This window comes from Silene latifolia, chromosome 9, assembly GCF_048544455.1.
Source record: "Silene latifolia isolate original U9 population chromosome 9, ASM4854445v1, whole genome shotgun sequence".
Lineage (NCBI taxonomy): Eukaryota > Viridiplantae > Streptophyta > Magnoliopsida > Caryophyllales > Caryophyllaceae > Silene > Silene latifolia.
In genome coordinates this window covers 202,093,181-202,107,139 of record NC_133534.1, presented here as the reverse complement: position 1 = coordinate 202,107,139, position 13,959 = coordinate 202,093,181, and the positions used below count along the sequence as shown (strand labels likewise).

At 44.7% G+C, this 13,959-nt stretch overlaps 2 protein-coding genes and 1 non-coding gene across 3 annotated transcripts; all 3 read left to right on the top strand.

Annotated features, from left to right (window-relative positions):
* The first annotated feature begins 919 nt into the window (after nucleotides 1-919).
* LOC141603404 (small nucleolar RNA R71) lies at nucleotides 920-1,026 on the top strand. Its single transcript, XR_012525283.1, has one exon. It is a non-coding gene; the product is annotated as a small nucleolar RNA R71 (small nucleolar RNA).
* A 2,776-nt stretch (nucleotides 1,027-3,802) lies between these two features.
* On the top strand, nucleotides 3,803-4,273 carry LOC141602110 (uncharacterized). Its single transcript, XM_074422424.1, has one exon. It carries the CDS (start codon nucleotides 3,803-3,805, stop codon nucleotides 4,271-4,273), a length of 471 nt encoding a protein of 156 aa, XP_074278525.1.
* A 7,757-nt stretch (nucleotides 4,274-12,030) lies between these two features.
* Nucleotides 12,031-12,456, top strand: LOC141602109 (uncharacterized). The gene has a single exon (XM_074422423.1). The coding sequence runs from the start codon at nucleotides 12,031-12,033 to the stop codon at nucleotides 12,454-12,456; it is 426 nt and encodes a 141-aa protein (XP_074278524.1).
* Nucleotides 12,457-13,959: the final 1,503 nt, after the last annotated feature.

The following is a 13,959-nucleotide window of genomic DNA, read 5'->3' as shown; positions in this document are numbered from 1 at the left end:
CCCAAGCTTAGCCTTTTTAACAACCACCTCATCATCCAAAGTCATGGATGGCCCATCATAGCTTGAACCACTTCTCAAGGAAATAGAATTAACGGTTTCATGTGGTTGCTCACCTTGGGGAGGTAGTTGACCGTTCTTCCTTTGAGAGCTAGAAGCGGCTAGTTGAGCCACTTGTTGTTCCAACATCTTGACCGCGGCACTATGAGCTTGATCATTTTTTTGAATTTGAGCCAATAATTCCCTTTGCATTTGGATTATCATGCCCTCGAGCTTACCAACTCCTTGATTGTTTTGTTGGCCATTTTGTGGTGGATTTTGTTGGTAATTGTTTTGCGGGGGCCTTTGTTGATTTTGATAACCCGGTGGAGGGATATACTTTTGTTGTTGAGGGACATAGGCATTTTGTTGTGGTGGGGGTTGAGGGTTAAGCACATTGTTGCTATTGTAAGACAAGTTCGGGTGAAATTTTGTATTTGGGTTATAAGTGTTGGAAAATGTACCCGGTGGATATAAACTTTGTCTTAAAGCTTGAAAAGCGTTTACCTCTTCGATGGGGGCTCGGCAATGAGCGGCATAATGACCCGCACCTCCACAACCGTCACAAACAATGATTTGGCTTGTTGAAGACACGACATTGAGTTGTTGAATGGAATCTTTAGCATCTCTTTCCGCCAATTGTTGTTGGAGCAAGGCAATTTGAGCTAGCAAAACGGAGTTGTTGGAGGATTCTTCTTTACCTTTGGATGGCACAACTCGGGAATTGACATATTGAGCATCATGGACCGCCATAGATTCAATCGTGGCATGAGCAAGGTCGGTGTCAATTTGATCAAACCGCCCATTGTTGGCGGAATCAAGAATCCTTCGGGACTCGGCACAACATCCATTGTAGAATGTTATTGCTAGAAACCAATCATCTAGCCCATGATGTGGGCATTGTCTTTGAAGCTCTTTGTACCTCTCCCAAGCCTCATATAAGCTCTAAAGAGCTTGTTGACGGAATCCGGTGATTTGGCTCCTCAAAGTTTGAGTTTTCTCCGGTGGAAAAAACTTTTGATAGAAAGCAAGAGCCAAAGTCTCCCAATTGGTGATTCCCATGGCGGTGCGGTCATCGCAATTGATCCAAAGCTTGGCCTTGTCCTTCAATGAGAAAGGGAAAAGTATTTCCCTTATTTGGGCTTGGGTGACACCCGTTTTGCGAATCATGGAGCAATAGTCACAAAAGTTTTGAACATTCAAATTGGGATCCTCCAAAGGACTTCCTCCAAATTGCTTCCTCTCCACAAGGCTAATGAAAGCCGGTTTGATCTCGAATTCCGGCGCGGTGATTTGAGTGGTGGTGATTCCGGCCGAAAGCATGGACGCGGTGGGCTTTGAATTATCGGAAAATTTCACCATCTTTTTGGTAGTAGATGGTGGAGGTGGTGGTGGTGGAGATGATGAACTAGAAACCTCCTCCTCTTCAAAAACTTCTAGATCGTCTAAGTAAGACTTTCTAGCACTTTCAACTTGTATGGGAGAAGTGGCTTCTTTCACTTCCTTCCAAAAACGTCGTCTTCTCCTAAAGGTTTTCTCGGGCTCGGAATCCGGTGAAAGCAATTCTTCACTACGAGAGGACCTGGGCATAAGACAACAATTTCTAGGAAAATGATAAGTAACGGTCTCAAGGAACAAGTGTTCCTCAAGACAAAATAAAACAAGATAAAAATTGACAATTCAAAAAGCAATAAAACCGTTTCCCCGGCAACGGCGCCAAAATTTGATAGGCTTATCGCGTACCTATGCAAAGATAATTACCCTAGACAACAAGTTAATGTAGCAATAGGGGTTGAACACAAGAAAACGGGAATTACTTCGTGAATTGCTATGGGTAGATTTTTATCAAGGTCGATTACGATTTGGGTTGGTTTGATTGTTTGGTGATTAATAACAACAATGATGTAAATTATATAATAAAAGAGAGTCTAAGGGGTTCGGGTCACACATGCAAAGATAAACATATGGTCATGATAAATTCGGTACTAACAACATTGTCAATTGTTTAGGCTTAAAGATACCCACCTTGCGGCATTAGCATCAACCATAGACCGGGTCCTAGAGAAACTCTCGTCCATGACTAGGTCGTCCTACTATACATGCTTTGTCTAATTCAATTCCGTGCCTCTCGACTTATAGAACGAATGAACAAACTTAATCATTTGAATAAGGCCTTAAACAACGATTAAACGTGACGATGCAAGCATGCGATAGAAGCAATATGAACAATATTATTATTAACTTATTTTATCATGTTTATATATTAATTTTATGCATGGCTCCCCTAGCCCTTAGACTAGGAAATTTATCTACTCATACTAAAATGTAAATTGCAAACTATATTGTAAGAAATATTAAACATGGTTATAAGATTTATATTAATTAGATGATATAACATGAGAAAAGAACAATGCTAATGTAAAATGGAATACTTGATTATAAACTATGTGGTAACTAAAATAGAAATGTAAATTGCAAACTAGAAATAGAAATACCTTAATAATAGAGAACTTGTAACAATGTATAACCAAAAGCTTGAAATAACTTAGAACCAAATGTTTGAACAACTACAAGATTAACTAATTTGTAAACTAATATGAAAACTATTGAGAGAATTATAATGCTTAAGGCTATTGTAAACTAAGACTTGGACGTAAAATTGGATGATCAAAGCCTCGGAATACCTCTCCTATTTATAGGAGAGGAAAGCAAAACGTAAAAGCCTAGATGCATGCGGCCCCGATCGGGGTTAGGTGGCCCCGATCGGGGTCGTGTGTTTCCGGGTATTTTCTCTTAATTCCTCTATTAATTGCGTGAGGAATCCAAGGTTTATACTTTAATGCTCCTTAATCACCCGGGTAAATGCCTCATCTATGATCTTTAGAGCTCCCAAAAAGCATCCTAAGCATGTTGGAATCTTATGCTTTCCACCTTGACTTGGACTTGAACATTTAGGCTTTGACTTTGTTTGTTGGCAACATTTGCATTATTCATATTAATCCATCAATTTCTTCATGCAAAACCCAATTCAATGCTCCATGCTTAGTCCAACACTTGGTCTTGATTAGCTTAGTGAACTTGGTGTATAAAATGGTAGGAAAAAGCCTCTAAATGCTTAGATTCCTACAAAACCGTAACAAACACAACAATACACCTAGAACACAAGATTAGCTCAAATATATACTAATTAAAGTACGACGAACAATAGAAACCGAGCTAAAATGAGGGGTAAAAGTATGTAAATTATGCACTTATCAACTTGGAGGACCCTTACAAGGATTATGAATCAAATAGAAAGAGAGATGTCAGGAGAGATGGGGAGGAGATTCCACTTCCCTCACCATCAAGTAGAATGGATAACACTAAGAAGGGGAAGGTGAGTGACTATGTTGAGGATGATGATAACTTTGTTTTGGAGGAAATAGTGGTTGAAAGAGACCAAGAAAGAGTGGTTGAAAGAGACCAAGGGAAATAAAAAGAAGCGAATGAAGTAGCTAACACCAAGCAAGCCTCAACTCCCGAAAATGCCGTTAACCCTCCAATCCCATTTCCTAATAGAAGTAGAGTCATGAATGAGGAGAGGAAGTTCTCCATGTTCTTGGACATGTTGAAGAAGCTTGAAGTTTCATTACCTTTCACCAAGGTAGTGACATAAATGCCGCTCTAAACAAAATTCTTGAAGGATGTGTTGACCAAGAAAAGAAGCATTGGAGGAGATGGTCTAGTCTCCCTTAGAGGAGAATGTAGTTCAATCTTAGTCAATCCCATGCCGGAGAAATTACAAGATCCGGGTAGTTTTTCCATCCCGTGCACGGTGGGTAATGTGAACATTAAAAGGGCACTTTGTGATCTTGGTGCTAGTATTAGCATTCTACCTCTTCCCATTGCGAGGAAAGTTGGGTTACATGACATGATTACCACCTCCATGACATTACAACTTGCCGATAGATCAGTCCAAAGACCGATGAGTGTGATTGAGGACGTGCCGGTTAAGGTTGGTAACTTCTACATCTTGACGGATTTCGTGGTACTTGACATCCCGGAGGATCAACAAACGCCTATCATACTAGGAAGACCTTTCCTAGCAATCGGAGATGTTAATATTAGTGTCAAGGAGGGGAAACTCACCTTCAAGGTGGGAGGGAATATATTTGAATTATCTTTGATCGGAGTCATGTCACAACCTATGTTTGAAAGTGTTTACTCCATAGACATGTTGGAAGAAGTCATTAAATAACCTAAGGACAAGTGCTAGGGGGAGCATTTGGAGGAAGATTATGAAGCTCTACCACCTATATTGGATGAAGTTGAGGGTACAAGCCCTCCTAAGGTAGACCTCAAACCTTTGCCCCCTTCCCTTGAGTATGCCTATCTCGATGAGGCACATTCCTTCCCCGTGATCATCAATGCGGACCTATTGGCTTCACAAAAATAAAAACTCTTGAAAGTTCTTAAGGAAAACAAGAAAGCCATTGGGTATAGCCTTGATGACCTCACGGGAATTGATCCCCGAGTGTGCATGCACCACATCACCCTTGAGGAAGGATTCACTCCTTCCGCCCAACCTATGAGAAGGTTAAATGAAAAATTGAAGGAGATGGTAAGGAAAGAAGTTGATAAGTTGCTTGAGGCCGGAATTATCTACTCCATCTCCGGGAGCGATTAGGTTAGCCCGGTTCAAATCATCCCCAAAAAGGACGGTATGACCGTGGTTGAGAATGAGGATGGTGAACTCATATCCACCCGACCGGTCACGGGATGGAGAATGTGTATTGGTTATAGAAAGCTTAATTCCGCCTCAATCAAAGATCATTTCCCCTTACCATTCATTGACCAAATGCTCGAGAGACTTGCAAACCATGAGTATTTTTGCTTTCTTGACAGTTATTCCGGGTTTTTCCAAATACCCATCCACCCTAATGATCAAGCAAAGACTACTTCTACTAGTCCTTACGGTGTCTTCGCATATCGGAGAATGCCGTTTGGCCTTTGCAATGCTCGCGGGACATTTCAACGGGCTATGATTTCTATCTTTTCCGAGTATATTGAGAAGTCTATGGAGGTGTTCATAGATGATTTTAGTGTCTATGTGTGACGATCCGCAAGTAAGTATTTTCTTAGTAGTTTTAGAATAGATTTCCATAAATAGGTATATTGCTATTCTGAACTAAACTTGTAAAATCAATGTTTCCTGCTACCAGGATGTAACTATCATATTTCCCTCTTTAGGGAGTACTAGTGAATGAAAATCTACTTCCTACCTTGTGCCTTCGTATTGCTTGTTGTTGCTTTGTTGTGAACGACTCTTAGCCTTCACTTTACTAACAAGCCGTGTTTGTGGGATCGACACTAGGATCCCGACTCACACCCCCCGAGACCCGAGTATCGTGCTAGTGGGCGATCCCTCACTAGTACGAAGACCCTTGTCGCTTGCATCTTGCCTTGAGACGGGCAAAGGTGCGCGCCACGGTCCGGCAAAAGTAGCGGACCGTGACATTTGGTAGCAGAGCCCGGTCTTCGGACGGGCGTCTGCAAGCCGCATTTGTTTATCGAGATCGAGAAAATGGGCGAAAAGATCGAAGACCGAGTGGATGCCTTAGAGGACGCAATCGACGTCAAGCTTCCCAAACTCGAGGACATCGTTATGCGGATGGCTGCGAGCCTCGAGGAGTTGCAAAAGACGGTTTGTGACCTTGAGACGAAGGTGGACGGGATGGAAACCCGCATCCTAGCGATCAGTGGTGCGATCCCCGACGATCGGGAGGAAGAGATCAATCATCTGCATCGAAAAGTCGAGATGTTAGAGAACACTTGCGCCACTCTCGTGAAAGCGGTGGCCAATGACGGGAAATCTGTGGGGAGCCATAAGGTGAAGGCATCTCCACCTCGTGCCTACGATGGGGCGAGGGATTCGAAAGCGGTCGATAACTTTATCTTCGATATGGAGCAATACTTCCGAGTAAGTGGGCTCGACGAAGACGCGGAAGTTGTCACTGCAAGCATGTATCTAGTCGACGATGCCAAGATGTGGTGGAGGGCTAGGTACAAGGAAATTGATGCGGGCACGATTACGGTGACATCGTGGGCCGACTTCAAGAAGATCTTGAAGGATCACTTCTACCCCGAGAACACGGAGTTTGTTGCTCGGAAGAAGTTGAGGGAAATCAAGCACACCAAATCAATCCGAGAATATGTGAGGGAATTCTCAGCATGCATGCTCGAGATTACCGAAATGTCCGAGACGGATAGGACATTCGAATTCATTGACGGGTTGAAGAGGTGGGCACAACAGGAGGTCATGAGGCAGAATCCCAAAACTCTATCTTCGGCCATATCAGCTGCGGAACGCCTGCTCGACTTTCATGGGGAGCGAGAGGCACCAAGAGTGGTGGCACCAACGGGGAATACTGGTGCGTCACAAAGTGGGTACAATGGACAAAGGACACAAAACAGCGCCATTTCAGTTGGGAACAGTCGGTTCCGCTCGCAAGGAAGTCAAGCCCAATCGGCGAGCACTACAAACTCGCCCTCAAGCTCGTCTTTGAAGGTGGGAAACTCTACTGCTTCCACAACGAAGAGACCGTTCGTGTGTTTTGTGTGCAAGGGTCCTCACAAGTAGGGATGTCAATTTCACCCGCATCCATCAAAACCCGATCCACCCGATCCTAAAAGATGGATGAAAACCCGATTTAAATGGATGGTGGATGGATGACGGATGAAACGGATGTGGATGACGGATGGGTTGGATGAAGAAATTCCACCCGCCATCCATCCATCACCCGATTTTATTATTTTTTATTTAATTTTTTTACATATAACACATTATTAAGATATAAAATATTTAAATTTTCATATTTTTCTACTCTCAATATAAATATTTTGTAAGCTTACCCATTAGAAAGTTAAACTAAATTAATTATCTAACTTTATTTTTGTAGAGAAAAAAAAATCATCATTTTTTTAAACTTGAAATTATAAATGCACAACACCCGTTTATCACCCGATCCACCCGTTTCATCCATGGATGATGGATGGATGGATGACGGATGATATGTTTCACGGATGACGGACGGGTTGGATGAGATTTTAAAAAGACGGATGGATGACGGATGAGGCTTCACCCGACCCGAACCCGATCCATTGACATCCCTACTCACAAGATGGCTGATTGTCCGAACAAAGCGGAATTCAATGCCATGTTCAAGCAGATGCCGAAAGGGGCTCAAGAACGTCTTGATGGGGCTTTGGCCGACTATCACCAAGAGTGTAACGAAGACTCGAGTGATGGGGAAGACCAACCACGAATGGGCTCACTTCAAAGGATCAGCATGATGGGGAAGTACGAATATTCCTCCGCCAAGAAATCCAACGGGCTCATGTACGTGGACTTGATGGTGAATGGGAAGCAAGCACGAGCCTTGATCGACTCGGGCGCCTCCCACAACTTTGTTACGAAAGAGGAAGCGGATCGGTTGGGGCTAGTTCTGCGGGATGCTAACAGTGCTGAAGCGGTCAATGGGAAAATGAGACGCGTCCAAGGAGTGGCTAAGAAGGTCGCGGTCCAAGTGGGTGAGTGGGCAGGGGAGCTCGACTTCACCACCGTTCCGCTGGATGACTTCAAGTTAGTACTCGGGATGCAGTTCTTTCAGAAAGCCTTGGTAGTATTGAAACCAAGTGACGGATCGATGCTACTAATGGGGTCTATCGTTGTGAAAACGGTAGACAGCGACGAAGACAAGGGGCGGCATCGAATTTCGGCTATGAGGGTGATACCGACGCCGAAACAAGGGATGCGACCTTGGAGAATGCCTAAAGGTTCGGTGGAGCCGAGGGCGAACAAGACCCAGGCTAACTACGATACTAAGTGGCACGGGGACGAAAGAAGAGTCTACCCCCTCACCGAGGAGTAGACAATGAGGGCCGAGATGCCCAAAGAAGTAGGCCTCGTACCATCGGGGGCCGCGTCGATGTCTTGAATCGACGTCCTGGTTTGCGGTCGATCGACCCAAGAGAGAAGGCCTCGTACCATCAGGGGGCCGCGCCGAAATGCTGATTCGACGTCCTGGAGATCTCACATTCCCTTGAATGCAGGTGCTGAAGTGACGAGAGACAAGATGAAGGTCCGTTGGGGCCAGTACTTGAAGGAATCCCGAGAGAGGAATTTTCAAGCAGCGGCAAAGTGGACGTTCCCGAGAGACAAGGAGCACGTGGTGAACTTGGAGAACATGATGTTCGGCAGCTTCTATGTCAAGGAACTCCAGCCTATCCTTGAGGGGACGAAGAGGCCAGTCATTGTTTGGGACGAAGCGCACATTCAAGCCGAGTTGTACAAGCCAATCCCCAACACTGCATGGACAGTCAGAGCTCACCGAGGATGTCTCACTGAAGCACCATTCAATATTTTTTGTGTTGCCGAGGGCGGCAACAGATTAGGTGGGGGAGAGTGTGACGATCCGCACACTTGAACCCTTAGATTTATTTATGCTTATGTAATTTCATTTCCCTTGTACATTTGTAGTAAGTATTTTCTTAGTAGTTTTAGAATAGGTTTCCATAAATAGGTATATCGCTATTCTGAACTAAACTTGTAAAATCAATGTTTCCTGCTACCAGGATGTAACTATCATATTTCCCTCTTTAGGGAGTACTAGTGAATGAAAATCTACTTCCTACCTTGTGCCTTCGTATTGCTTGTTGTTGCTTTGTTGTGAACGGCTCTTAGCCTTCACTTTACTAACAAGCCGTGTTTGTGGGATCGACACTAGGATCCCGACTCACACCCCCCGAGACCCGAGTATCGTGCTAGTGGGCGATCCCTCACTAGTACGAAGACCCTTGTCGCTTGCATCTTGCCTTGAGACCGGCAAAGGTGTGCGCCACGGTCCGGCAAAAGTAGCGGACCGTGACACTATGGCACCTCATTTGACGATTGCCTAAAGAATCTCTCCCTTGTTCTCCAAACTTGCATCCAATACAATTTGAAATTGAATTGGGAGAAGTGCCATTTTATGGTGCAAAAGGGAGTGGTTCTAGGATATGTAATTTTCAAGGAGGGGATCCAAGTGGACAAAGCAAAAGTTCAGGTGATTGAGAAACTTCCCCCACCCACAAATGTCAAGGGTGTGAGGAGTTTCTTAGGCCATGCGGGGTTTTACCGACGGTTTATCAAAGATTTTGCAAAAATCGCTAAACCACTCACCTCACTTTTGGCTAAGGACTATCCCTTCATATTTGATCAATCTTGCGTTGAAAGTTTTTGTAGGCTCAAGCAAGCCTTGATATTGGCTCCAATAGTGCAATCACCCAATTGGGACCTCCCCTTCAAATTGATGTGTGATGTAAGTGACTTTGCATTGGGGGCGGTCTTGGGTCAAAGACATGACAAGAAGCTCCATGTTATAGCATATATAAGCAAGACCTTAGACAATGCTCAGCGCAATTACACCACCACGGAAAAAGAGATGTTGGTAGTGGTGTATGCTTTTGAGAAGTTCCGACCTTACCTCTTATGTTCCAAAGTCATTGTCTACATGGATCACACCGCCATCAAGCAACTTATGATCAAGAAGGATGCTAAACCGATATTGATCCGTTGGGTATTGTTGTTGCAAGAGTTTGATGTCATAATCAAGGATAAACCGGGGTCCGAGAATCTTATTGCGGATCACCTATTAAGGTTGACTAGAGAATCCGGAGGGGATGTTGATGATGGAATCCCCATTGATGAGTGGTTGCCCGATGACTCTATCTTAGCTATCACGCACTCCGACCCTTGGTATGCGGATATAGCTAACTACTTGAGCTCTAACTTTATCCCGTAAGAACTTGACAACCAAGCTAGGAAGAAGCTTAGATATGAGTCTAGGAGATATGTATGGGAATATCCTTTTCTATATAGAAGGTGCAATTATGGGATTTATCGAAGATGTGTCACCTAAGAAGAGGGTTAAGCAATCCTTCAAGCTTGCCATGCTACTACATATGGAGGGAATTTGTCCACCTCTAGGACCCAAGCTCGGGTTCTTCATTGTGGATTCTATTGGCCCTCCTTATTCAAGGATGCTTATGCCATGGTTCACTCTTATAATTCTTGCCAAAGAAGGGGAAATATTGGAAGGCGCGATGAAATGCCTTTGAACAACATTTTGGAAGTATAGCTCTTTGATGTATTGGGCGTGGATTTCATGGGACCGTTTCCATCATCATTTGGCAACCAATACATATTGGTTGCGGTGGATTACGTGTCCAAATGGATATAAGCTATAGCCGCCCCTACCAATGATTCAAAAGTGGTGACCAAGCTATTCAAAGACTACATTTTCCCCCCGCTTTGGAGTGCCTCGGTCCGTTATAAGTGATGGTGGGTCATATTTCATCAACCGCACCATCTACTCTCTACTCAAAAAGTCCGGTGTCCGACACAAAGTAGCTCTTGCCTACCACCCCCAAACCAACGGGCAAGTGGAAGTATTGAATCGACAAATCAAGGCTATTTTGGAGCGGTTTGTGAACAAGTCTAGAAAGTATTGGAGCACCAAACTCAACGATGTGTTATGGGCTCTAAGAACTGCCTACAAGACCCCAATCGGCACCACTCCTTACCGTTTGGTCTTTGGTAAGTCTTGCCATTTACCCCTTGAGTTAGAGCATCGAGCAAGATGGGCTCTTAAGGAGCTCAACTATGATTTAGATGCCGCGTGTAATACCCAGGATATTTAAGGACTCTGATGAGCGACTCTCTGACCTAGAAAGACCTTAGGGAGGAATGAGTGAGAGATTAAGATGGGAACATGTACTATATAGGATGGACTACTCGACCTAGCAGAGGCTACTCGGCCGAGTATCATCTATACTCGACCGAGGAGAGCCTACTCGGCCGAGTACTCCAGTACTCGACTGAGTATAGCTGCTGTCGACGCGTTAATATAAAACGCAAGTCCGCGAGATTCATTTCATTTTCTCATTTCTCGAAAGTTCCTCTTTCTCAAACCCTAACCTATCTCTCTCCCATATCATCCCTACCTCATACACTCTCATGTTCTAGCCTACACTCCACCATGGGAAGGATGGGATTGCTTAGGAAGGATGCGTGTGAGGTCGTCGTCCGTGTCATCGTCGATCCGCGTTATTAGGTAAGTTTCTGGCTTGTGCCTCTTTTGGTAGGTTAATGAGGATAGTTGTATAATAGGGGATGGTTATCGTTGTAGGATGCATGTCGGAGTCGTGCCTGGCTTTATGTGGATGCTTGTCATGGTTGGCCATGAGGTAGGGTTTCCCTTACTCAGTTACTGTTGATTGATTAAGATTGTGTTTGTTTTGTAATTGTTGTTATCTGCTGATCATCGGAGTATGGGTGTTGTGGTGACGGTGGTGATGTGGTTGTGTTGTGACGATTGTGGTGTTGTGACAGTTGTGATGCTGTGGTGTGTGTGATTATGGTGGAGTCACTTGCGGGAGTGGCTTCACACCCTAGTTCACCCTCCGTGGAACCCGTCACGGGAGGGGATATGCACATTAAGGGACAGGGATTGATAGTCGCTCGGTGATGAGCTGGACTTGGTGGGGATGGGCTGCGGTCCCCCACCGGCGGAGTGGATTACCTGTTCCGATGGGTAATCCGGCAGGGCTACACACTTCGGTGTGTAGTCAGTTACTGTGGAAGATGATCAGCCGGTTACATTGTTTGTTTGACTTATTGATTAGATAGTACTGACCCTGTTGTTGTTGTTTTGTGGTATCTGCTGTGATCCATTCAGGGATGGTGAGCAGTTAGCTTAGCAGGTGCTGTTGGTTTGTGGCTGCTGGGCTTGGAGGGATCGAGTCATCACGCTACCGGTTTAGAAGTGCAGAATCACGAGTTATAGTGGTCTCTAGCAGTAAATGTAATTAGTTCTGTACCAAGTTGTAAAGAGTATGGTAATGTATTATAAATGTTCTTTCATTGTCTATTTGATCTACTACCTCGGGTAACCGAGATGGTAACACCTTCATATAATGGGACGGTCCTTGGTAAGGCATCCTGGTGTACGGGGGTGTTACACCGCGGGGAACAAGCGGTTCCTTCAACTCAATGAGCTTGATGAATTGAGAATGGATGTTTATGAGAACGTCAAACTCTACAAGGAGTGGACCAAGCAATGGCATGATTCGAAGATCACAAGGAAGGAAATCATTGTAGGGGACAAAGTCCTACTCTTCAACTCCCGGTTCCAATTGTTTCCCAGGAATTTGAGGTCCCGATGGTCGGGACCCTTTGAAGTAGTGACCGTGTTTCCATATGGATCATTTGAATTGAAGAATAACAAGGGTGAATGCTTAAAGGTAAATGGACACCGAGTGAAGTACTTTTATGAGGGTCAACCCATCCAGGCCCGAGGTGAACTTGAATTAGAAGACCTCCCATCTTTGTGGGATGAGTAATCTCAAATTTGAACAAGAAATGGTTTGGTGGAGTCCCACAAGAACCACCATTTGTATATAGCATGCATGTAGATAGGTCATGAGAATTTTGGAACAATTATACTTGGCTATTTGATTGATGACGGAATGTCATCGTGAAGAAAATTGGGGATTTGATGAAGAACAAGTGTATAATCTTCAATTGGCCTTTTCCCGACTTGATGAGTCGGCTTATAAAGATGGAAACACGCAAATCGAGGCCAATTGAAGAAGTGAAATGAAATTAGGGGCATATTGAAGAAAATGAGAGTAAGTGTACTCCCAGCCGGGGCATCGGCAGCCGGTCCTCCGACCGGCTGGGAAGTTCCTGTAACTTTTGGAAGAAAACTGAGAAAAGAAGGAGAGGTGTCTCCCAGTCGGCCGGATGGGAGTGCATATATTAGGAAAGTTGGTGAAAAAGGGAAGAAAATGGGGTGCCAGCCGGTAAGCCGGCAGCTGGTCCACCGGGTGGGAGCACCCAACTAAGGAAAAAATGAAGCAAAGTAAGCGAAAGTCAGTCCCTGCCGGCAGGCCGGCAGCCGGCCCACCGGCTGAGACTACACTTAAAAAGGATTGTGATTTGTGCTGCACTCCCAGCCGAGGTACCGGCAGCCGGTCCATGTACCGGCTAGGAGTTCGCTGTAAGTTTTTGGAAAAAATCGAACATAGCTTGTACTCCCAGCCGGGGTACCGGCAGCCGGTCTTCAGACCGGTTGGGAGTACTCTGAGGGTTCAAAAGACACAAAATCAACCCAAAATTCTTCATAATTTCGCACGACTCCAACACCTTCCTCCCTCTAAACTTTAACCCATCTTCACCAAATCACCACCCAACACCTCTAATCATCCATCAAACACCAACAACCAACCACAAACCTCCTTCCCTCCATTAACCTTCTCTCAAAAACAACTATGGCACCGAAAAAGAGAGTTCGAAAGGGGGATTTGGCTTTACAACAAGCGGAGTTGGTGGCAGCCGCGACTTCCGACATGAGTCCCGATCTGGCTTTCCCGGACCTCAAGTTCTCCTCCGTCACAATGAAAGGTAAATTTGTGCTTTTCAAACAACATCCCCTCACCCCGACCCGTTTTATTGATCGTCAATCCATGAGAGAGTTAGGGTTAGACCGAGTGACCCAAGAATTATTTGAGGGTATTGGAATGAAATTTATGTATGATATTCACGAGAAAACCTATTCCCATCTCACTTGAGAATTTTTGAGCTCCTTGAGGATAGACAAACACCGCCAAAACCAAAAAATCGCCTTCTTGCATTTCCGGTTGATGAATAAGGATTATTCCTTAACCTTACCGACTTTTGCCTCTCATTTTGGGCTAGACCCAAGCCCTCCTCACAAAGCTCCTGAGACATTTGACCATGGTACCTTGTGGAAGGCCATTACCGGCCTTGATGACAACCCCTGGTTCAAAAGAGCGGCCAACACGGTTTTCGGCTGTGAAGAGAATCACAACTTCCGAACGGAG

Excerpts from the sequence above, each read along its gene's own strand:
- LOC141602110 (XM_074422424.1), top strand. The coding sequence starts at position 3,803 with ATGCCGGAGAAATTACAAGATCCGGGTAGTTTTTCCATCCCGTGCACG.
- LOC141602109 (XM_074422423.1), top strand. The coding sequence starts at position 12,031 with ATGGGACGGTCCTTGGTAAGGCATCCTGGTGTACGGGGGTGTTACACC.